Source organism: Leptosomus discolor, chromosome 3 (genome assembly GCF_034619465.1).
Source record: "Leptosomus discolor isolate bLepDis1 chromosome 3, bLepDis1.hap2, whole genome shotgun sequence".
Lineage (NCBI taxonomy): Eukaryota > Metazoa > Chordata > Aves > Leptosomiformes > Leptosomidae > Leptosomus > Leptosomus discolor.
Window position 1 is genome coordinate 27,389,747 of NC_141393.1, and position 23,994 is coordinate 27,413,740.

Below are 23,994 nucleotides of genomic sequence, written 5' to 3' on the forward strand. Positions count from 1 at the left end.
GTATCTCAGGAAAGGCCAAAGTTACTGTGCCAGCCTTTTGTGGCAGCCTTGTTTGAAACCATTCTGAAGTGCCCTGCTTCCAAAGCGACATTGGAACTTGGGTTTTGGGGGAAAAAAAAGCAAAACACACTTACAAAAACCTGAACAAAGCTGTACAGTTATGGCTGTGTGAAAGCTATTGTGCAGATAGTGAAAAAACATATTATATTTCTAAATATTTATAAATGTGAGGTATTGTCTCGGGCTAAAACCGACCAGGAATATAATTTCAATGTATTTTTTCCCAGGCAGTCCGAAGAAATGTGAACAATCTTCCAGATGAAAAAGTTGCCATGAATACAGAAGGTGGAAGACGGACACAGGCAGGTGAGTTCCAGGGCTCCCAGAAGCCCTGCGGGCCCGGTCCCGGGAGTTTCCCCGAAGGAGCCGCTGGCCAGCGGAGCGGAGCTGTACCTCCGCGGGCGGGGGCGGCTTCGTTCCCTGCGGGCACAGGCGCAGCCCACGGGGAGAGAAAGCAAAGCTGCGCCCCGCGGTGGCGCCTCCGTCTCCGAAGGGTTTTAGGAACAAGACTGAGACCGACGACCTCTAGAAGAAATCTGGAAGCCCAAGGGGGAAGAAAAGACCACGCGCGCCGCGGGCAGGAGCCGTCAGGTCGGGGAAGCGAAGCTCAGCGGTGTGGGATGACCGACACCGGGCCCCTCCGCTCCGCTCAGCCGGGGAGGGCCACGGGGCTGCCCCGGCGGGAGCGGGTCCGCCGCCGGGCGCGACGAGGGCTCCCCCTGCGCCGGGGTGGCGGCGGCGGGGGGGGGGACGGACCGCGGAACTCTGCCCGCCCCCGGCCCGGCCGCTCTCTGCCCCTTGACGTGGCGCGGACTCTCCCATCAGCCATGTTGGCTGCGTCGGCAGCGCCGGGGCGGCTGCGTGCGGGCGGGGAAGAGCGAGAGAGGCGGCGGCGGCCGGTTCGCGGGGTGAGCGGGCTGGGGGGGCGCAGCGGAGAGCCGGCGGTTCGAACTGGGGGGTGCCACAGGGCGGAGAGCCCTTCGGGGGCGCCGCGGCGGGAGCCGCGCTCCCCGCGCTGCGTGGGTACGGGGGGTACCTCGGGCCGCGGGGACCCCCCCCCCCGCCTCCCCTCAGGGGGCCTCGGGCGCTCACGCCGCCCTCCGTGGTGGTTGGGGGATCCCCGGGCGGCCCTGAGGGGCCGGCGGTACCGGCAGCGGCTGGTCAGAGCTGCCCGCGGCCTCCCGGAGCAGGGGAGCGGGCGCCCCTTCTCACGAGGCGCGGAGCGGCCAGCCCGGCCGCCGCGGCGGAGCCCGGCTGGGGCGGCGAGAGCAGCCGCTGGCACTCGGGAAGGGCCGGCGGGGCACGGCCGCCGCTGCGCCGGGTGCGAAGTGCGGCTGGCTCCGGCAGCGCTGCTGCCCCGGAGCTCTTCCGTACCCGCGTCGTCCTGCCCCTGCCGGGGCTGCGACGGGGCCGCCTTGCGATAGAGGTAGCGCCACACAAAAATGGTGTTTAGGGAGGTCCTACTGCGGTTGAGTGTGTGCTTATTTTAATTTAGGGGGTCTGTTACATACGCTGGTTGTTTAAAAAAATAAGCCCTCGGTGAAGAAAACTGGGAGAGCAGGTTTGGAGGGCGGCTGTGTTTGAGTAGTGAAAATGAAATTCTCACATTGTCAGTTTGACAGCTTGCAGTTGCTTTAGATAAGCACTAAGTCATTCTTGTCGTATATTTGAGTTCCTCCTTGGAACTGAAATAGATTTATATCTGAAATGCTGATTTTGGCTAAAAAAAAATGATTAAAAGTTTATTATTAGTTTCACTTATTTTACCAGACTCTTGGTGCATAATAAGTTGAAAGAATAGGTTTGATGTAAGAAAAGGGCACAGTGAACTGTACAGATTTAGTGGTATTTAAATACATGGTCACATGAGGCACTCTGATCCATCTATGCTGGAACTCTTAAAATGCTGTGGAGAGAAATATTTTGGTTTTGTTTGTATGGGCTTCCAAGGATTAGCGGGTGTTATTTTGGTGATCTTCTGTATTGGGACATGTTTACGTGTGGTGTGTAAATGTTTAAAGGTGCTGAGATGAAGGAGGAGCTTTTAGAATAATCTATTTTGAAGAAACTATCGTTACTGTTTGCAGTTGCTTCCAGAAGCATTTCAAAACAAGGTCATTTCAAAGCAATGTATTTCAAAACCATTTATTCAGCTATAGGGTAGTTTTCTGAATGATATCTCAAACATACTTGATGTGTGATGGTTAGAAAGTGCTAACTGAACTTTTGCATGTAGTCAGAGTAATTACATGAATACTACTATTTACCTAAGAATCAAGCCTTCATAGTCAGGTATAGTCAGCCTGTGACTCTTTATGCAGTTCAGGTGTGGCTTTTTTGTGTGGCACAGAGTGAGATTGCCCTCGTGCAGGGGTGCAAGGTAAATTCAGCTTCAGCAGCGGGTGGGAGGAAGCAAGACAGGAAGGACTGCTGGTCTTGTCTGGATGTCCTGTTCTGCAGCAAAGCTAAACCAGTGACACCCCAACATGGGAGCTGTTGCTGTTCAGCTGTTCTGAAAATCACTTCTCTGTGGTTTTCTGGGGTGGGCAATATCTATGTTGTGGTATTTGGGCATATGAAGTTTGGTATGTAGCCTGTAGGTCAGGAGGGTTTGCTGTTCTGGTCTACTGTAACACATCTCCACGTATCCCAGAAAATATGCCTGCGTACCTCTAACAGTGGTATTGAAACGGAATGTAACTTGTCAGACCATGAGTTTCACGTTTGATGAATGATGAAATTCGTGTTATTGGCTCTTGGAAAGGAAGAAAAAGGTGGAAGAAAAGATGGAGGAAGATTTGATTATTATCAGGTTCTGCCTTCTGAATAGGAAATACATACTTTACTAGAAAGTAAAGTACTTAATAAATCCAACGAATCTTTTATGTACATACGTGCACTTTATTAGTCACTGCACACTGGTGTTTGTACATTGCCCTCTGAGGAGCAGTAATTGAGTGATAAAAATACTGTACGCTTAAAACCATCTCAAACATAGCTAGAGTAAAATGTGGGGAAAAGTCCAGTACCAAAAGTGGGCGTTCACGTTGCAGTGTGTGGAGATGGAGTTGGTGGACCTTGTAGCAGATGCCTATGGAAAGACTGAAATGGTCCTTAAGTTGCAATTTTCTCTATCTTCTCTGGAGGTAATTTTAAAAGGAGAAATTATTCAGTTTGTGGTTATAGCTGAGATAGTTGCCTCATGCAGATTGTTGTATCAGTACCCCATTTTTCAGGGGTGATGTCCATCTGATGGATTTTGATGTATTATTTTGATGTATTAGGAGGGAAATTTCTTAAATTCTATATCCTTTTCAAATACCAGGTGATTCTTTCCTCTCTTAGCTAGATTATCTTCTGTCTCTGATCTCTCTGTACTAATAATGATTTCCAGACATTCTCTCCCTTTGCTTTTACTTAGTTTTGTCCCCTGCCCAATGGCCTCATTCAGCCCGATGGCCTTGCAGCAATTTGAGTAAAAGTGATGGTGGAAGTGCTCTTCTGCACAAAGTCCCATATGCCTTCCTGTGACACAATTGCCAGACATGTAGATTTGCTGCTAATATCAGTAAGACCATTAAACTATTGGCAGACTAATTATCGTAGTAATTCTATTACAATGTGGAGATATGTGATAGTGAAAGCACCTGTGGAAACCTTTAGGAGCAGGGTGCTCTAGAGAATTAAGTTTGTCAGTCTGTATTTTATAGGAACAATTGGGACTGCTTTCTGTAGCTTTCATCTCCTGCTGACAGTTGATTATTTCCTGATGATACTAACTGTGAAATATGGGGCTTCTCTTTGTTTTGTGGATATTGTTAATTCCTTTTCTTAAAAGTCAGCGTTAGAATAAAACCGTTAAGTTAAACTGTAATTTAAAAGAACTTGAAGAGTTTTTGACTGTAATACAAACTAAAGGTGTGATGCCATTATAATTTTAGTAAAGAGAGCAAGGTCTTTATACATGGAGAGTTTTCCAGGAGTCTCCTTTAGTGTATGTAACTGCAGGACTAAGAAGGTCAATGAGCTTGTGGGAATTCCTGATTTAAATCCCAATTCAGGAGGATTCCAGTGTTTCAAAAAGCTGATCATTATTTTAATCCAGTCTAAACTGAGACCTAGGAATGTTTTCTCAGACTGCCTCTTAGATGGTTCATGTAGACTTTACAGTAAATTCTTAATTATTAGGCAGTGGGAGTTTAGATGTCCTGGTTGCTGGAAAACCTGTCCTATAGGTGCTATAAAATGTACTGGGAAGCGTGCAGCAGGTATTCAGGAACAGCGTGTGTATAGCTGAGGGTTTTTGGGTTGGGGGAGGGACCGCACTTCTTGCTGCTTTTCCCAGATGTTCCCAGGTACCTGTTGAGCTCTTCAGGTATGTCTGTGTTCCTCAGTGCTCCAGCTTCTGAGTAAGCATAGCTGAAAATTTTGAAAGCCTTACATTGGTGCCCAAAATGGTAAATTTGAGTTCAAACAATTGTTGAAAGGAGCGTCTTGATAGATAATGTAGTGGAATATGACCCTTGTTTTTCTTACAAAGTTATTTCCTAGCATTGCTGTAGGAATGTACTCGTGGAATATCATGTTATTCCTTTGTGTTTGCATGTAGGCTGCATCCCAACTTACCGAAAATACAGTTAGAAAACTCTTTAAAAACTTGATATAGCAGAAGGCATAAAACAAGTACACTTAGGAGAAATACTTTTTGCTATTTGATTCTTAAAAGAAGTTAGAGGATTAAACAGTTTTCAAGAATCAATGATTCTTGAATAATGAACAGAATGAATAACTAAATACATTAGTGAAAGTTCTTAAAGCAATGTGTATTTTTTTTTGTAAGCAAGTTGTTTTTTTTTTTAATAGGGTTAGTGTGCTGCATGTTCTGTACTCTGACCTACCCTAGAATTAATTGCTTTAGTTATATCATTCCTTGCCTGAGTTTGTTGCTTAAGTCAAGAAGTGATCAGGAGATGGACTGTTTTAACACTATGTATTTAACTTGAAACATGTCAAATATTTGTTATTTTGAAGAGGTTGCTGCATCCTAGGAGTCCTAATTTCTTTTGGTTTCACCTTGGAATTCTATGCATTGCTTTTAGGATTGAAGAAGCACTACTCAGTGTTTATTGATTGTATCTCAGTTACAGTTTTTGAATGTGAAAGTGCCTTCAGTATTTAGTGGTTAAAAATGTTTGCATGTCAAAATTCTGCTAACGGTTATCTTTTTATTTTAGTGATAAACAGAGAAGCTGACCATGACAACCTTCCTGGAATTTATCCAGCAGAATGAGGACAGAGATGGAGTTAGATTCAGCTGGAATGTTTGGCCTTCAAGTCGTCTTGAAGCCACAAGAATGGTAGTCCCGGTGGCTGCCCTCTTCACGCCACTGAAGGAACGGCCAGACTTGCCTCCTATTCAATATGAGCCAGTTTTGTGCAGTAGGACCACGTGTCGAGCTGTTCTGAATCCCTTATGGTAAACCTAATGCATATGTTATGTGCATGTTATTTTACCTTTCAAACAGTCCTTGGAATAGTTCCAGTTAAACTGTGCTGAAGATCTGGTGTGTGGAAGTTCAGGTACTCCTTACATGAGCATACAGCTCTAACTTCTAGATCTTAGAAGTTTCTGCACATGGATTTGCATATGTAACATATATACTTAACACATAGCTTTCATTTAACCAGTCTTTTCAACGTGCTTCATTTAATTAACGATTAGGTATGTTATTTTTCTGGAACCACACATCTTGTGAGTTAGTGTACGCTGGCATTTTGTCTTCAGAAAATTACTTGGGTAAAAAGTTACTATGTGTCTTTTTAACTACTGGACCCTGATATAATTTCATTTCTAAGTGAAATAAAGTACATTACTGACCTTAGTTCATTTGTAGGGCAAAGGAGGTTGGCTGGTTTAGTTTACCAAAAGAGAAGCTGAAAAATGTGATAGACAAATAGATAGATACATACATCGGAAGTAGGCACGGGAGAGGGTGAAAAGCTGTTTAAGCTAAAGGGTGGTATTGGCGCAAGCACAAACGGTTGTGGACTGCTCATGGCTAAGTTTAGGTGGGAAGCAGAGGAAGTGTTTTGTATGTCATTCCAATCACATAAGTATGGAAAAGAAACAGAACAGTTTCTAAGGTGGCGTGTGACAGGCATGGGAAGGGTACTGAGTGATAGTGAGAGATCAGACATGATGGAAAAGATCCTGTAGAATGAAATTTATGAACCACTTGTCCCTGCTTAGGAGAAAAGATATTTTCAATGCCGATGTAAAATTGTGTTTCAGTGGCTGATTATACTGGAAGTCAGACTTAGTAGAAGATGACTTTTTCTGAAGCATTAGCTTTTATTGAGAGCTGGAAGAAAAATAATGGAAAGACAAAGCTGTAAAGGGTCCAGTGAACTGTGAACAGTGAACTGTGTACATTCTTGCTGTATCATGTACGCAAGTCATGACTGGATTTGTTTTGGGTTTTATTTATTTTCATTTTTTTTTTTACAAGGTGTGATTAGAGACTCGATTTGGGGGGACCTTTTGAAGCCTGTGTGGCACAGTGTATCTGGCTAGATAGTCTGCAGTCCCTGAAATTGATTTCAGTAGAGCTGTGTTGTGTTTGCAGCATGCTGGGACTTACCCAAAGATTTACTGGTATTTTAAAAAGAAGTGTGCATTGGAGCCATATAAAGTTTACTTTCCCTTGAGATGCGAGTAGGACTTTGTAAGATGTCTGTGTGGCATGAAGGTACAAGTTGCATTTTTTATTTTAACTGTCTGAATACTAATTAAAGTGTAGATAAAAGGAAGTAGGCTCATCAATTGGAAAAAATTGTTTTCACTAGAGAGTTAGCTGTTAAGTTGGAACCTGTTTTTTTAAGGGCATAATACATATTCAGGATAGTCCCAGACTCTGACAGCTGATAGGCATAGGCTGAGAAAGGAGAAGAACGCAAAAGCAGGAAGAGTTAAAATGATTTCCCTAAAACCATGCAGCTAGTCTCTAATAAAGGTGCTGAGTCTGTTTTCTTCAATTTCTTGTTTGCCTCTTCCTTGAAGACTATTCTTCCTCTCTAAAGGCAATAATTTGCCTGTGTAAGACTACACTTATTTTGAATTTGTAATATGGGTATTTAGGAGAAAATGTATTAGGAGGAAGCTTTTTCAAAGTCAGTGTGTTTTTGAAAAATTAGAAGAAACGTGTCCTGGGGTCATTGGAGGAAAAGGAATTGTTCATGCTATATAAACTTTTCTTATTGTATTTTTATAGCCAAGTGGATTATCGAGCAAAACTCTGGGCTTGCAACTTTTGTTACCAGAGAAATCAGGTAAGAAAATGAAACATTCAGGATGTAGAAAATCTTTTTTTTTTTTTTTTGATAAGGTAAAAGTGAAAATCCTCATTTTTCAACTTGTAGTTGTGAACTAAAATTGACAGCAAGAGCGTGAGTGTGTTCAGCTATGTCTTCAGAGATTGCATTGAGATTTTTTTTCATTACAGCAGTAGTGAACATCTGTTGCAGAGGAAAGTAGTCCATATGCCTGTTTGTTTTCGTAGAAGTTGTAGCCTTTTATTTATACCTAATTTCTGTGGTTTTATTTGCAGTTTCCTCCTACCTATGCTGGCATATCTGAAATGAATCAGCCAGCTGAACTTTTGCCTCAGTTCTCCAGCATTGAGTATGTAGTGCAGGTAAAGTCGTTAAACAAAATCTTTAACATAGCCTTGCAATGTACGAAAAGAATTAATTTAAATTTTATTTCTTCACTGCATTTTAATGACTGTGAGTCCATATGTGCTTGTTAGTAGATTGAACATTAATGTCATCAGTTGGAAATAGAAAACAACTTTCTGAGAACATAAGGATGGCTAATAAGACTGGTTTGGAAAAAAAAAAAAAAGAAAGAAAAAGAAAAAAAAAAAGAGGTCTCTTCTAAAGGCAGTATTTAATTTCTGTTAGGTCTGTTTCTTTACCAGGAGTTTAATTTGTGTTTGTGCTGGGGGTTTGCTTACTGCTGTTCCTTGCTCAAACGATTTCAGTTCCAATTTGGCTGACACTTGATTAGTTTCTCATTAATAATTTGAATTTAAGTTTGTATATGAGTGATTATGAGTTAGTTTTAGGGCTGGCTGGTGCAGAGAAAACAGCTAATACATATTCAATTCAGATGTTCGAATTTTAATTTTTATCCTTTTTTAGGATAGAAGTTACTTGAATAGGAATAAAAAATGGACCTAAACCCCAAAATTGCAAACATTTGCAATTGCAAATTTGAAATCTCTAAATTGCATTTTTGAGGATTAAAATTTGTAAGACTTCAGTGAGACATTCAGATTGTGAAAAGATCAAAGACTGAACAGAATGTCTGCTTTTTGCCAACTCTTATAACGCAAAGCAAAGGGGGTATTTGCTTACAGTACCGCAAAATTAGTTTAGAAAGAATGAAAAAACCTGATGATCTCTAGAGTAAAATTATGAGGTGAAATGCCATGGAATGTCATCAGGTTGGAATATTTTATAACTGTGAATAGCTTTATGACTATTCCATTCACTTGAAGCAATAAAAAGCTCATTGCATATTAAAAGCTTTATATGATTGCCACAGGCTGAAAGGATTTTTTTTTTTTTTCTTCTGTAGTAAACTTTGCATTTTTGTGCAGAGTTCATTATGGTAGGGGTTTTGGTCCCCTTTGTCCCCAGATACTGATTACTACTTGAGAGGGAGCAAAGTTAGATGGAACATTGACATTATTGGTATGATTAAAATTAAAACTTTTGCAAAATGTACTTTATTTGTTCATTTTTGATCCTGTAAATATTGCAAGATTTGTTTTTCATGTGGTTATATTTGTGTTTCTTAAAGCGTGGTCCTCAGATGCCTTTGATATTTCTTTATGTTGTGGACACATGCATGGAAGATGAAGACTTGCAAGCTCTGAAGGAATCCATGCAAATGTCGCTTAGTCTCCTGCCACCAACTGCATTAGTGGGTCTCATTACCTTTGGCCGAATGGTGCAAGTTCATGAGCTTGGCTGTGAAGGAATTTCCAAGAGTTATGTCTTCAGAGGAACAAAGGACCTATCTGCAAAGCAGCTTCAGGTAATGAACAAAGGCAAACAAAAAGAAATCATCAAGGTAATTATGGTGAAGAACTTCAAATAGTCTGTAAACAAATTTTGTAATAAAATCTTATGTATTTGACTACAGGAAATGCTAGGGCTTACAAAAGTAGCTGTTTCACAAGTCGGTCGGGGTCCTCAGGTGCAGCAGCCACCACCTTGTAACAGGTAATGTGCTTAAAACTTTCAAAAGACATACCTTGACTGCACTGACTTACTGGAAAACTTCTGTTTTATGACCATGAAAACAAGCAACTGGCGGTCGAACCTTTTGATCAGGCACAAATTTACCAGAAGACTGTTGGTTATAGCCTGTTTCTTTCCTACAGTTTGTATGGGGAAGGAAAGACTTAATGGGTGATAGTAAAATCACTTTGGAAATGTTCTGAAACAGCATTATATAGGCATGTTATAGGTATGTAAATAATGATGCTTCTGTTGATTGGTATGCTGGGAACTGTTAATAGCTGCTTTACTGCCCCTTATGTGGCTGTCCAGTTTTGCCCTCCCTTTTTCTCCCTTTTCTGCTTCTCTCCCCTCGCCTTCTGTCTGTCATTTGGAAATTGTGGGTGGATGTTTGATTCTCCTGTGTATTCCACTGTGACATAAAAGAACTGATGAAATGATAAAAAATAGAGACAATTTTGCAGTCTCTGCCCTCCAGTAACTAGCTGCATTTGTAGACAGCCTGTAGCAAAGAGCATGGAAAATTATTTATACATTAAATTTTTCTTCTGATCTTTGATTTTCACTGAAGTAGTGCAACTTGAGATTCATAGGTCATCATCTGCTGTGTTCTTTTGAGTAGACGAGGTTCTTTCTGGAGATGGTGATATCTCTTAAGTCAGCAAGTTTTTGTTTTACCAGCTCTTTGCTGAACTTCTTATCCAAGTGTGCTGTGTGTGTAGTAATAACAAACTGCATTATCTTGGTGAGGCATTGCTCTGAATTGAGACTAGAATCTAGAATTAGGCATTGCTAATATATGTCTAATATATCGCTAGTGAGCAACTGATAAAATTTTTATGTAACATTTTGAATCTAAACTAATTCCATGTATTTGTTTACAGATTTTTGCAACCAGTGCAGAAAATTGATATGAATCTTACTGATCTTTTGGGTGAACTGCAACGGGATCCTTGGCCTGTTCCACAAGGAAAACGTCCCTTGCGTTCTTCTGGAGTGGCTCTTTCTATAGCTGTAGGGCTCCTTGAGGTAATAGCTTTAACTACAGGTGTGCTAATATGTAGATAGATCATTTTGTTGCAGAAAAGCTGCTACAATCAATAAGTAAAAACCTTAATAATCAATGCATGTTTGATTTATATGGTGATTCTGATGGATGTCATCGCTTACATGCCTAGAATAACTGTGTAGAATAAAATGTTTACACATTTTAATAAGGCAAATTGGAGACTTTGAATTAACAGCAGTTTTAAGTTTGGGGAGGGAAAAATTACAGTTACTGTTAGAATCCTATCAATGTGATAAATACCTGCATAGCTATTTCTTTTGTTCCATTTGTAGCAAAACCTCACGGTTTTATTTGTATTTTATTTCCTGCAGTGCACTTTTCCTAATACTGGTGCACGTATAATGATGTTCATTGGAGGACCAGCTACACAAGGGCCTGGCATGGTTGTAGGGGATGAGTTGAAGTTACCTATAAGATCGTGGCATGACATTGAAAAAGACAACGCTAAATATGTTAAAAAGGGTACTAAGGTAAGAGATTATCACGGGTGGTATTTTAGTCATCTTACCAGTAAGTAAACATTTACATTGCCTGGCACTGTAAAATAGTTAGTAGTAGCAAATGCACAAAGAGGTGGTAATTGCGTGGTTTTGTTTTCTGGTCTCTGAACAGTGGTATGTCTTCAGAAATTTCAGTCTATTGAGTTAGGACTTTGTCTTGCTCACATTAAAATTCCTTGGAGTGTTTCTTCGGTTTAAGTCAGAGAAGATTTATTTGACTAAACGGTATCTCTAGAGTAAGGGTGTCTGCTTCTAAGGCAGCTGCTCAAAAGTGTCTCTGTAGTTGGGGGAGGGTTAGGAATACAGTTTTGGCATAGTTTATTTCATCTTAAATGTACATTTGGGCAAGTGAACTACATCCAAAACCTGTTGAGTTCATCTTAACTGATTATAATGACAGCTTAAATGATTAGGTTAGTCACAGGCACCTGTCATTATAGACACTTGAGATTAGAAAGGTAAATTCAGTTCTGTGTTGGATCTAGTACTTAATGCAAAGTTTAAAAAGAAAAAATCAGGGCCATTTTCTAGTTTAAATAGCAACCACTGGTCTGTCTAGTGTGAGTGAGATTCTCATCTGGTCAGAAAACAAGCCCAAGTATTGAAAATTCCAGTCTTAATTTTAACTTCAGGAAAAAAAAGTCTTTTAGCTTGTATTAGAATATGGTGTGAATAAAGTCTGATGTTGTTTTAGTAAAATTTTGTGAGTTTAGGATTTAATATGAAGATGAGGAGAGTTCACGTCCTAAATTGCTATGAACTGTATTTTCATCTTGGATTTAGCATTTTGAAGCCCTGGCTAATCGGGCTGCAACAAATGGTCATGTTATTGACATATATGCATGTGCATTGGATCAGACTGGTCTCCTGGAGATGAAGTGTTGTCCCAACTACACTGGGTATGTGCCTGTTCATTTTTAAGTAGTATATGAAGATGCAGGTTTTTTTTTTTTTTTTTTTTTTAAATTGTTTAACAGGAAGCACTTAGCAAAAATGTTCTGCTAATTTTTTAAAAAAAGTGCCCAAACCCACTCTGAATATACTGTGATGGTTGCATTTGTACTGAAATTTTGGAATTTCTCAGCCTCTGGCAAATGTGTCACCACTATTGTGGGTTTAGTCAGAAGGGGGTTTGGTGTTGCAAATAACATGGATATCTTTTAAACGGGCAATTTATCCTGTGCACTGTTGCTATTTTTGTTTTTCAGTGTGTGTATATGTAAGCTGCAGGTTCCAGTAAAGATAAAGACCTGTCATCCTTCTTTTTCTTGCTGTGCAGAGTGGTACAAAACCCTGTGTTACTCTTTCTGTCATGTTTATTCCCATCTGTATGCTGTTGTTCATAGGTTCAAATCCTGTTTTAGGTGATTATCAGGTACGTCTTGCTCCTGATTTTTGCTCTCTCTATCAAGTTCTACATTTCAGACACGGTCTTGTATTCCATGCAGATTATCTTGCCATCAGTTCACTTTAATGTGGTGAAAGCAAGTTCTAGTCTTTCACATTCCCCTATTCTCTGTCACTGAATGACACCTTCGCTCTTCCTGTTAAGCAGATCTGCAGTCTGGGATAGCTTTTGTCTCTTGCTTGCTGAAGTACCTCATTCATTTTGTAAATCCTGCCAATACTTCCTCGGTATTTTTTCAAAAACTGTCCTTTCTCTTTCTGAAAGTCTTTTCTACACCCACAATATTTAACCTTTACTAGTATAGCCACCTGCTTTACATACTGTTTGATTTTTAGGTTAGACTTCTGTATTCAGTCTGGATTCTTTTGCCAAGCTTGTTTTTCTTGTTTTTCTGCAGTATGAACTGCAGGTAGAATTAAATGAAGCATCTTTGGTTTTCAGTTTAACAACGGGTATGTCAGTGGGTAATGGGCCTTCTTAGTTGCCTGTCCATATCTTCATACGACAGAGGATCCTAAGCACATGCTACATATCCAGGTGTACCCAGAAGAGTGAGAGATGCAGCCGCAGGTTGTGGTGAATGTGTGCTACTGAGTTGCAGGCCAACTTGGCTGTGCTAATCACTGCTGGATTGCTTCTTCTCGGAGCTGTGTGTATAGCCTTAGCTTGGGAGTTTTCACTGCTAGGGATCTTTATGTTTAAGTTTATGACTTTACCTGCACGTTTGACTCCTATTGCTTCTCTGCATCAAACTCCAGCTGTATTTTTCTATATACTACAGTGTTAATTTTGCTTTCTGTCTGTTCTTGTGACTCACCTTATGCTGTTTCTGCTCTTCCAGCAAAACTAGCGTTAATGTATAATTTGTCTGTTTCTCCTACAGCTGTGCCTATTTTCTGTTTGGTTACATACCTGCATACAGGGAGGAATTTCTGATTCTATCTATGTCTATTTGCTTCTATCTTTGACTATCCACCTGAAGACTTACAAAACTTCTTTCAGGTGTAATGTTTGACCTATTAACATGTTTTACTAATCTCCTATTACTATGTCCTAAATGCAGTGTATGGTATTTTGTGATAACTATTGCAGTTACATCCGCAGAATAATGCTAAGCATAAAAATAAACCATGCTTCTTGAGCATAGATTTAAGCCTGAGATAATGAGTGAACTACACAAAATAAAATGGTGTGGAAATAAGTCTGGAATATTGAATACTAGAAGTAAGCTGACTGTGTGAGAAGGTTGAGGCAGTGTTGAAATCTAGTGTAGTATTTTCCCAATGAAAGATTTTGTTATATATTATAATTGCAGTGACCTTAAGATGCTGATTGGGCAAGAAGCTCATTTAAAAATTTAATTGCTAACATTGTATTAAAGTAATAATTTAATGATAGTCCATTTTAAGAAGGCAAAAATGTACCTTGCAATGAACTGTCTTTAGTTTTAGCCTTTAATAGCAATAAGCTATATAAATCCCATGTGCTAAATTATTGCATAATAAGTAACTTTTTTTAACTTCAGGGTTTTTTTTTTGTTTGTTTTGTTGTTGTCTAGAGGCTACATGGTAATGGGAGACTCTTTCAATACATCTTTATTCAAACAAACCTTTCAGAGAGTATTCACGAAAGATGTGCAAGGACAATTTAAAATGGGATTTGGTGGCACATTAGAAATAAAGGTAAGAATGCAAAACTGGAGTGTTTTAGTGAAACACTGGAATAGGATGGCTATGAACTGTGGAATCTTTGTCCTTTAAGGACTTTTTAGGAACACGCTAAACGAATGTGTTAGGGTTGGCTTGGACATAGCTGTACTGCTTGGCTATCTTTTTTTTGCTGCTCCACGATTCTGTAAATGTGAGTTAGGTTTTTATGTTAAGTCCTTCTTATCCTGCATTCAACAACAGCTAAAAGGCAGACTAAAGTAAAATAAAAGTCTCTGTAGAAACTCATAATGCTGCGTGCGTAGATTTTGGTATTGGTAGTGAATGTTTCCCGGTGTTAGGTGCAGGCCCTCTACATAGTCCAGGACAGCTTTCCTTTCATTTTCCATCTTCATCAGAATCCACTCTGGCATTTTAACAGTGTCAATTTTCACATCCAGTCATATGAGAAACTTAGAGCTGAGTATGCTGTAGGTTTAGGTACTGTCTTCCATGATGTTTCTTGCAAAATACTACAAATCCTGCCTTGTGGAAGAATATGGGGCTATTTTCTTGTTCAGTAAAATTCTATTTCAGATTTTACTACTGGGACGCATAGTTGCATCCTCTTTTTTTCATGTATGTGCTCTTGTGAATTTTGTTGGAAGATCCTGAAAAATGCAAAAAGAGACCCCCAGTTCTAGAGTAATGTGCAAATTTCTACAAACAGAAAAATGACATTGGAAGAATGTAAATAATTGGATTTGGCTTTTAGCTAAATATGTTTAGGAGATAGAGTATAAATTCATTGTGGGGTCTGTACAGGCTTATCTTGCCAGTCTTCAGATTTAATCTCATCTTGTGAATATTTTAATTACTTTGCTAGAAAATAGACATTATTCAGTATACTTTCTAGGCTCTCAGGTTTGTAAATAACAGCAACTTTTCTCTGTATTTTAATTTAAGTTCATGCTGTTGTTTCAGATGTACTAATTGGTATAGCAAACATAGGTAATTAAGTGTAGAAAGTGAGCAGGTGAGAAGTTTCTTTAAACGTGTCAAGCTTGTGTATATATATAACCTTTCATAAAGGTATCAAGAGCGTATGCATTGAGGTTTTCACTAACTAGTGATAAAAGAAGACTGAATTCTTCTTAGTGTGGTATATTAATTTATGTTTTTCTTCTAAATATGAAGACTTCAAGAGAAGTAAAGATTTCTGGAGCGATTGGACCCTGTGTGTCTCTCAACTCTAAAGGACCTTGTGTCTCAGAAAATGTAAGTAAACGTTGCTGAAAATGAAGTTAATACCTTACTATGGAAAAATAGGATTTAGGATTTCTGGATTTGAAGAGAGGCTGGAACTTTTCCATAAATCGATCAAATAGCGTTCATTTTTAACCAATTTTAAATTAAATACATGCAAGGATTTTTTTGTTGTTGTTGTTGGATAAGCTCCAGTTCACTGCTAGATTAGGTTCAAGTTGTATTAGACCTTAAAGATTCCTTGTTACTTGTTTAGGTTTGTACACTAAGTGATTGCTTTAAAATTATTACAGAGGAGTTACATGCTGGCATAGCAGAAACCAAGTAGAAAGTGAGTTAGTGTGCTTTGTTGTTAAAATCAGAGTTATGTCCTTTTATCCAAAGAGAACCGTAAAAATACTTTGTTTAGAAAGACTTGAGAGAACAGGAGGACACAAGACCATGGAAACGTCCCCTTTATCTTGACCCTGTCTTGCCATCTCGATAGCTATTTCACCAAATGCACATTTAATTAATTGATTAGAATATCCCAACTGCTCCAGGCTGCTGAAGTAACTCCTTTAAATTTACATCAAACTTAAGCCATTACTTATTTTCTTATCAAATAATATTATTACAGCTTAATTTTGCATTTGATTACTAATAAAAAAAACATTCCTGCAAGTAACCAAAATGTCTTAGATTTGAAAAGTCTCACTTTTGTTCCTAACAGCCTGCATAATAAAGCACTTTGTGGTATGAAAATACTTACAAATGGCCTACTTTAATCAAGCATTTTTCATTCCTAAATTTTCCTTGTATTTATGGTTGCATCTTTGTGAACGAAAAATCTCAATATAATCAGCATTTTTTTTCTGTTTAGTTGTCTGGTGGAGACGCTTTCTTATTTCATCACCTGAAGGACCCCATGTGTTACTGTAAAAGTTTAAAAAGCCAAAAAACAATTAAGTGTGCATCTCCTTATGTAAGCTACGTATCTAAATCATAGGAGGTAATAGAAAATTTAATTGCGAATTCGTGTCTGTTGCCTTGCAATTATATCACGATTAATTTCTATTCCAAACACCTTTGTGTTGAAATTCCTGAATTAAAATTTGAGGTAAAATATATGAATAAAACATAGATGTGTACAGCTCGTTTAAGGTGATAACTGGACAATTATTCTAACCATAATGCTTTTAACGGTGAATACAAGCACAGCGACAATATTGCCAGTGTAGTTTTCCTAGAATGTTTTGTTTGGTTTTGCTGGGTCCATTGTGGATGACTGATTCTTTTAATTGGTTTCCTGGGTATTTGTGTTGTTTGGATGACAAAAAGGAATTGTCACTTGAAATACATCGTTATCTGCATACAGTTACCTTGTTGCTAGAGACTGTGTAACCCCGTACTGTGCACTACGCAAGGTCTCTACTTGGACGTTTCACTGGTGTGCCTTAGAAGAGTCATTCCACTTACATGTGCTTCTTGCCTCTTTTCTTGGGACTGTTTAAGCAAGTCTAGTGCTTCTTCCTGTTTCTGACTTGCTTTTTCCATTTTCCTAACACCATCTCCTTGTCTTTCTAATAGTTTAGTCTTTTGCAACTGTCCCCCCCCCCCCTTTTTTTTTCCTTATTATTCCTGCGTCCAATGCTGCAGTTGTTTTGCAAGTGTGTTTGAGAAGCTGACAGAGCGAGCAGGGAGAAAACTTGTGATAGTAGTCGTAAACAATTGCCTAGAATGGCCAGATATTATACTTCACAGTCAAGGTAATACTTGTGTTTTGTAAAAGTAGTATAAAATCTTTCTACAGGAGATTGGAACAGGAGGTACTTGTCAGTGGAAGATTTGTGGACTTAATCCTACTACAACACTTGCACTGTACTTTGAGGTGGTCAACCAGGTAATAAATATTTGTCTTCTTGTCTACTAAGCACAGTATTTTTACTTTATGTGACTGCTGAAGCCTCTATTTTTGTGTGGTTCCCTCAAGCACAGTAGCAGGGATACAAACAATGTTGCCATTTTGTGTTGTCGAAGTTTAGAGATGGACACCAACAGTTTAATGATGAGCTAATCTTCTTTAATATGATAATGGGAAACTGGGAAACAGAGCTCTACAAATTTTGGATACAGTGCATAATCTAAGTCCAGTTTTTCTTTTCAGGGTGTTACTTATTAAAATGTATTTCACTTGCTATATACGAAAATACTGTAATCTGTATTTTTAAAAGTGCTTTTCAGTATTTCTCTGATATTTTTGTTTACGTGGTAGTTACTCCATAATATTACATTTTAATTTATGCTTTAATTGCTCGGTATTTGCAAGTAAAGATTGGCTTCACTGAAGTGCCTCGGGGCACGTAGCTTCGTTTCCTGCTCCCTGAGGGTGTACTAGGGAAGAGGATAAAAACATGACAAGCAAATGTGCTACTTCCTTCTAATACTTTCCCTTCTTTCAGGTATTTGAATCTCAGGAACTATGTGAGCTGACTGTAGTTTCTATATATTTAGTATGCTATATTGCATACTGTATAACCTGTGCAAAGATTTGAAAACTGTAACTTACCTTAGCCGTTTTTCATTTAAGTCTTTGCATATTTATTTTGGTCTCATTTTATTAGTAGCTATAAAACTGGTCTGGTCCTGGTGTGTAATAGTTGATTTCAACTGTCGTTCTCTTTTGGAATCACTTACCTTGTTCGCAGTGTATAAATCTGTATTTCTGCTGCCCAGAGTTTTGAAATTTCAGTTTACACCTGGATTCCAAGCTTAAGTTTTCAGTGGCACTTTCTGGGATTCATTAATCAACATTTTATAGTAGTATCAGATCTTTTTGCACTGTAATTCTAGTGAATCACGTGACTAGAATCTAATGTAATCGGCAATTGTAACACAGCCCCTTTGAAAGTATTGTCTCTGTAAGGGTATGTGGAAGGAGAGAGCATTGGTTGTTTTAAGGGTATCTGGTGGAGGCAGCAACTGCTCCTAACATCCCTTAACAGTTTACAAATTTATTAGCCGTGTTTAATAAAGGTACTCAACATAATGAAAGCACCAGACAATGCATGTATATAACTGGAGCTGCCTATTGCAAAGAGTTTTATCATTTTCTAGTAATGAATTTTTAAATTTTCACATTACGCTGTAAAATCTTGAGATTTCCCTCCATCTAATTTTTTTTTTCCTCGTGTACTTAGCACAACGCTCCCATTCCTCAAGGAGGACGTGGTGCAATCCAGTTTGTGACTCAGTACCAGCATTCCAGTGGACAGAGACGTATCAGAGTGACCACAGTTGCCAGAAAGTATGTTTTACTTGTGATGAATCATTTTCAAAAAAGCAGGATATATGTTTGCCTTTTAATCTTTAGATTTTGTAACCAGTCTATTGTTCTGGGATGTGCGGTGCCACAGATGGTGAAGGCATGATCATACCCTTTGAGACAGTTGCGTCTCTTGTTCTGTGGGCTGTTTATTCTCCGAGAGGTTGCAGTGGCTGTATAATGATGTTACGGGGAGTCCTCTGGAGTAACCCAAGTGATTTTAGATGAAGAGGAAGCTTTGAGTGAAATTCTGTGGACTAAACTGAGGAGATGATCGGACTTATGAAGTGATCTTTGTCATTCCCTAACTTGAGAGTGCTAGCTGCAGTTCAGGGGGGTGTACATACTTGTTCTTCGATGTATAATCTTTACCTGCAGCTTCCTTGATTCAATTCACTTCACAGTTCTAAAAGTGTCATTTAATATTATGCAGGCATTTTTCAGTGTCCAGTGACATTTCCTTTAAGCTGAAGGAGATTATTGATTGGTTAATCTGACGGAAAATTCAGTTTATCAAAAAAAGCATTGCCCTTACTGTGAATGTCTTAGTTTAGTTAAGTGAATGTCTTAGTTACATTAGTAAAATCTTATTTGTGATGGATAAACGACAGATTAATAGTTCACCTTGTAAATTGAAAAGACCAAGCAAGGTGCACAAGAAACCTGCTAGTGTGTGGGAATGTGTGATTAGCTTCATGGATAATATTTTCTGTAATTTTCATAATTAATTTTTTAAAAATATAATAACTTTTATAAGTGGCATTATATTTTATTTCAGTGGTTGCACGGCAGCTGTACAGATAAGGAGCATTTCTAATTAAGAATGATTAACTGAGAGGCTGCTCATTTACACCCAGTAGATTTTTGAAGCTCCAGCATGAGTTTGTTGAACAGCTAACACTGCTTTCTTTGCCTTAATTTTGAAGGGATATTTCGAGGTTGGATGTCTTTCCTTTCACTGTCATACAAATACTTGTATTTTTCTTTTGCAGCTGGGCAGATGCACAGACGCAGATTCAGAACATTGCTGCATCTTTTGACCAAGAAGCTGCTGCGATTCTCATGGCTAGATTGGCAGTGTATAGGGCAGAGACAGAAGAGGGGCCTGATGTGCTTAGATGGCTGGACAGACAACTTATACGGCTGGTAAAAAGGACTATATTAAAAGAGTCAGAATGGTTTCTTGTCTCAGACATACTGTTCTTAAATGGCTAGTGTTCAGTGATTGTTTCTTTAAGAAAAAAAAATGGACTGAGTGCTTCATTTCCACAAGCAGGTATGCAGAATTAACTAAGATTTTGTATTTTAAATGGAAAAAAGAGCAGCTATGTTTTCAGTTTATTTGTTAATGTTTCCTCAGTCCTCAGCAGTTGGTAACTGCCAGCAATTGAGAGAAATTCTAGCATGAGATTAGCAGAAATTAAAGCTTTCTCTACTTTCTGCTTCCTATAATGATATTGTACATGAAATGTTTTTAGCAAAAAGTCAAAGTATCTAGAAAACCATATGGATTTCTTTTATTTTCAAAAGTTAAATTTTCTGAGTTTTTTTATTTCTTGTAAATACATAGTTCTTAATAATTTAATTTTAAATATGTTCTCCAGGGCTGTTCAATCATCTAACTCTGCTCAGTGATTTTTGAGAGGGGAAAAAAAAAAAAAGCCATTAAAGCCTCATATGAATGGAAGTCATATGAAAAGTTATGAAAAGAACTTGTCAGTGTTTTTGCTAGGTTTCTGTTAGCTTGCAAGGCTGTAAGCAGCTCAACTCATGTGTCTGTTAAACAAACTTAGAGTAATGCTCTGACTGAACAGGTATGTTTCTTAATTTAGGTAAGTTTTTCTTTTACTACAGTGTCAGAAATTCGGAGAATATCACAAGGATGATCCAAGCTCTTTCAGATTTTCAGAAACCTTTTCACTTTATCCACAGGTGAGTAGAAGGAAGGTGTATCTACAAGGCATAAAAGGAGAATGCACAGTGAAGGAAGAGGCACTGTAGCACAGAGTAAAATAAGGCTTTACACTGGGTACCACAATGAAGAGACCCCCTGCCCTCAGCTACTGTCTGGCATGTGATATTAGGCCAATCATGTCTGTTGTCTGTGGTGGTGTGTCCCCTTTTGCGCTTTGTCCTTACAGCTAAACTTACCTCTAACTGTGTGTAAGTTTTGTTTCTCCTGTAATAGAATCCTCATCTTACCTGAGTAGTTCATGTGACGACACTGTTGTGGTTTTGTTTTTTTTTTTTTTTTAAGGGCAGTTTTGAGGAAGAAATTCAGAAAATGTGAGAAAAGATACAGTTTTGCTTTGTTGTTTTCTTTCCTGCGTGATTTATAATACTGGCCTGAAAAGAAACACTTCTTTGGTGAAGTTAACTTGAGCTTGACTATATTAAACTTTGAACAGTTCCTTTACTAATAACCCATTTTGATAAATTCCTCCATTCTGATGGCTCCAGATATATTGCTTTTGGACTCTTCATAGATTTCCATGATATTTGTGTTTGAGTTACATACCAATGTGTCTCAAGGTATTAAGTGTTGTGGAGGGATTGATTCAGCATGTGGAGAGATTGATTCACCAATGAAAGGATTTCCTTTTTCTATTTTACTAACGAAGTTCAACTTTGCTGCTGTGATTAATGCTGTTTTTTCTGTTCACATGATATAACTTCTGTGTTCAAGCACAGCAGCCTCACTCATAGGAACGGTAGAACTTGCAATAAAGGAAGGGTTTGGCGATATTCAGTCATACTGTTTATCAGTTAGTACTGGAGAAGAAGAAATACTAAATTTTTCTCTTAATTCAAAGCTGCTTTGTAGGTTTATCCATTCTGATCTCTCTGTCTTACTCTCATGAGGATATATAAAAACTGGCAAGGGTGCATGTACGAGTTAGGAATGTTAAAGGACTTGGAATTCAGTTTTGTTGCAGCATTGGTCTCATGTAGTCTGTGGAAAACATTTCCTTGTACAACTCTCCTTTTTATCTGTGAAAGTTTAAACAAATGGTGTTTGTTTTGCAGTTTATGTTTCACTTGAGAAGATCTCCTTTCTTACAAGTTTTTAACAACAGTCCAGACGAGAGCTCATATTATCGTCATCACTTTATGCGTCAAGATCTAACGCAGTCACTTATCATGGTTCAGCCAATTCTTTATGCCTACTCTTTCAATGGACCTCCAGAGGTATCATTTATATATACATAATAGTAGGTTAACAAGTGCTGTTTCAAGAGAGTTGGTTGTTGTCCTCACTGTTACAAGTTATTTAAAAATTTATTGCATGAGAGAATATTTATTTAATGTAGAACGTACTATGAACAAGGCATAGCTAAGAATTCTGATGTAGTGTAGTCTTGAGAACAAAAGTCACTTTGTGAAGAGATGATGCTTTAAACTAAGGAATGCTATTTTTTTTTTTGTTAGTTTGAGAGCTATAGGAGCTTTGCTTTTGGTTTTGTAGTGCCAGAATGTAAACATCAATAAAAATGTTTTTATTTCAAAATGTACTTTTTTTGTAGAGTTTGAAAGAAAAGTTGGGTTGTGGGTTTTCTTGTTTTGTTTTGTGTTTTGTTTTTTTTTTTTTTTTTTTAATGTACAAAATTCCCTCTATCCTATCTTCTGTTAGGATTTTTTTTTTTAGACTGTCACGGGGATAAAAAAGACTTTTAAAAGTGAAGTTTAAATTAACGAGGTGGTTTGTGAAGAGCTGCTCACAGGTGAAAGATCATTTTCACATGTATGAATAACCATTAGTCACATGGGTCGTGCAAAGGAGAGGCATGATCAGGTGGGAGCTGACACGTTAGTACAGAATAAGTAATAATCTTTTCTTTTGATTCTTGGAATAGTTCATATTTTTGGTATCCCTCATAAGATTGATTCAATTAAGTCATATGGTATTGATTCAGTTAAATCGTGTAGTGCCAATATAGTGTCACTGCCCTTAAAAAGATGAATTAAACCCTTAAATATTACATTAGATTTCCTAAATCATTGCGTGCATAAGTCATAAATTTACTAGATACAGTATTGGTGCATATATATGCACAGTAGTAATAGCTGCAAGGACAAGACTAAAAAAGCCCAAACAATGCACAACCCCCAAATCTTATACTTGAATAACTGCTGAATATTTATACATTCAAATATCATTCAATTTAATAGCATAGGTAAATATGGAGGTACTTGAAAGACTAGAAAAGTGCATAATAATGAAGGAGGTTTCAGCTCTTGAATACGTTTTTTATTACTTTCATGAAGTTATATATTCAGAATCAAGCTGGATAACTTTAGAATGAGATTGTGTGGGTTGTAGATGTGTAACATGAAAACGAGCAAATATGAAGCGTTAGTAAGTGATTGAAAAGGTTCCTAAGATTCAGTGACTGATTCAAAAAGCTGATAATACCATCTGATTGCTCAGTTCTACATCAGTTGGTAATTTTTATTTATTTTTAAATCTTAGCCTGTTCTTCTGGATAGCAGCAGCATTTTACCAGACCGCATTCTCCTTATGGACACCTTTTTCCAGATCCTTATTTATCATGGAGAGGTAAGATCTGTCATTTCCTACATAAATACTCTTTTTTTTCTGTTGGAGTGCTACATTAGGAAAGTCAAGCCCCATTTCTAAAGCACTCCAATGCTTGACCTCTCATCTGCATGGCTGACACCAGACTCCTAATTCATGTTTGTAGTTTGGTAACCCAACATGCCTGTTCACAGGTACCTGACATGACTTGTTGTTTCGGTCCTGCTTGTTACAATGGTTTTAAGATGAATTAGCTTCAATATGCAGGTTATTTGTTTTAGATCAATATTTTTCCCACATTTGAGTGTGTTATTCCCTGCACCCCGCCCTGGTTTTCACCACTTGATTTTAGACCTTTAAATTAGTTCTTCGGGGATAGGGAGTCAGAACACCAAGTTTTTATAGTCACCTTTCATCTGCACTGTCCTGGAGGAATGGAACTGCTCCTGGCAGTCAGGTAGATAGACATTCCCTAGTAATATAAATCTAAATGCTTGTGGCTTGCTAGTGCTCTGCTCCCTTGGAGGAATTGAGCTGCTGCTTTTTACGGCTTTGCAACTGTAAATAGTTCACAGCTGAGAGTTTGAGAAATACTGTTCTGGATCATGTCCTCATAGCTGCACTTTTTAAAATAGTTACTGAACTTTAACGCTTCTTAAGTAGGAAAATGTTCTCTGTATTTTTATAAGAAGTTGTCAGGAAGCAGCAGGGGCAGGCTGTTCCCTGAGGGAAGGGGAACAGGGAGATGAGCATGGTTGCAAGGCAGGTGGAGGCCTCACCAATGAGGACCTGGCCCCACCATACCTGAGCAAGGCAAGCAGAGCAGTTTACAGACAGTAGCCAGGCTCAGCCTCCAGTCCAGACAGTGGATGGGGATGAGGCAGATCCCGGTTCA

General features: G+C 38.6%; 1 protein-coding gene across 2 annotated transcripts in view; it reads left to right on the forward strand.

Annotated features, from left to right (window-relative positions):
- The first annotated feature begins 949 nt into the window (after positions 1 to 949).
- Positions 950 to 23,994, forward strand: part of SEC23A (SEC23 homolog A, COPII component) — a 29,815-nt gene continuing 6,770 nt past the window's right edge. For both annotated transcript variants that reach the window (XM_086462070.1, XM_086462071.1), the window contains exons 1-17: positions 950 to 968; positions 5,295 to 5,536; positions 7,332 to 7,389; positions 7,668 to 7,754; positions 8,927 to 9,163; positions 9,272 to 9,351; positions 10,254 to 10,398; positions 10,750 to 10,908; positions 11,722 to 11,837; positions 13,905 to 14,028; positions 15,190 to 15,270; positions 17,051 to 17,140; positions 18,438 to 18,544; positions 19,555 to 19,708; positions 20,417 to 20,494; positions 21,590 to 21,751; positions 23,034 to 23,120. In XM_086462070.1, the coding sequence (XP_086318196.1) occupies positions 5,316 to 5,536; positions 7,332 to 7,389; positions 7,668 to 7,754; positions 8,927 to 9,163; positions 9,272 to 9,351; positions 10,254 to 10,398; positions 10,750 to 10,908; positions 11,722 to 11,837; positions 13,905 to 14,028; positions 15,190 to 15,270; positions 17,051 to 17,140; positions 18,438 to 18,544; positions 19,555 to 19,708; positions 20,417 to 20,494; positions 21,590 to 21,751; positions 23,034 to 23,120 (1,986 nt within the window). In that variant the 5' untranslated portion in view covers positions 950 to 968; positions 5,295 to 5,315. The remainder of the gene's footprint in view (positions 969 to 5,294; positions 5,537 to 7,331; positions 7,390 to 7,667; positions 7,755 to 8,926; positions 9,164 to 9,271; positions 9,352 to 10,253; positions 10,399 to 10,749; positions 10,909 to 11,721; positions 11,838 to 13,904; positions 14,029 to 15,189; positions 15,271 to 17,050; positions 17,141 to 18,437; positions 18,545 to 19,554; positions 19,709 to 20,416; positions 20,495 to 21,589; positions 21,752 to 23,033; positions 23,121 to 23,994) is intronic.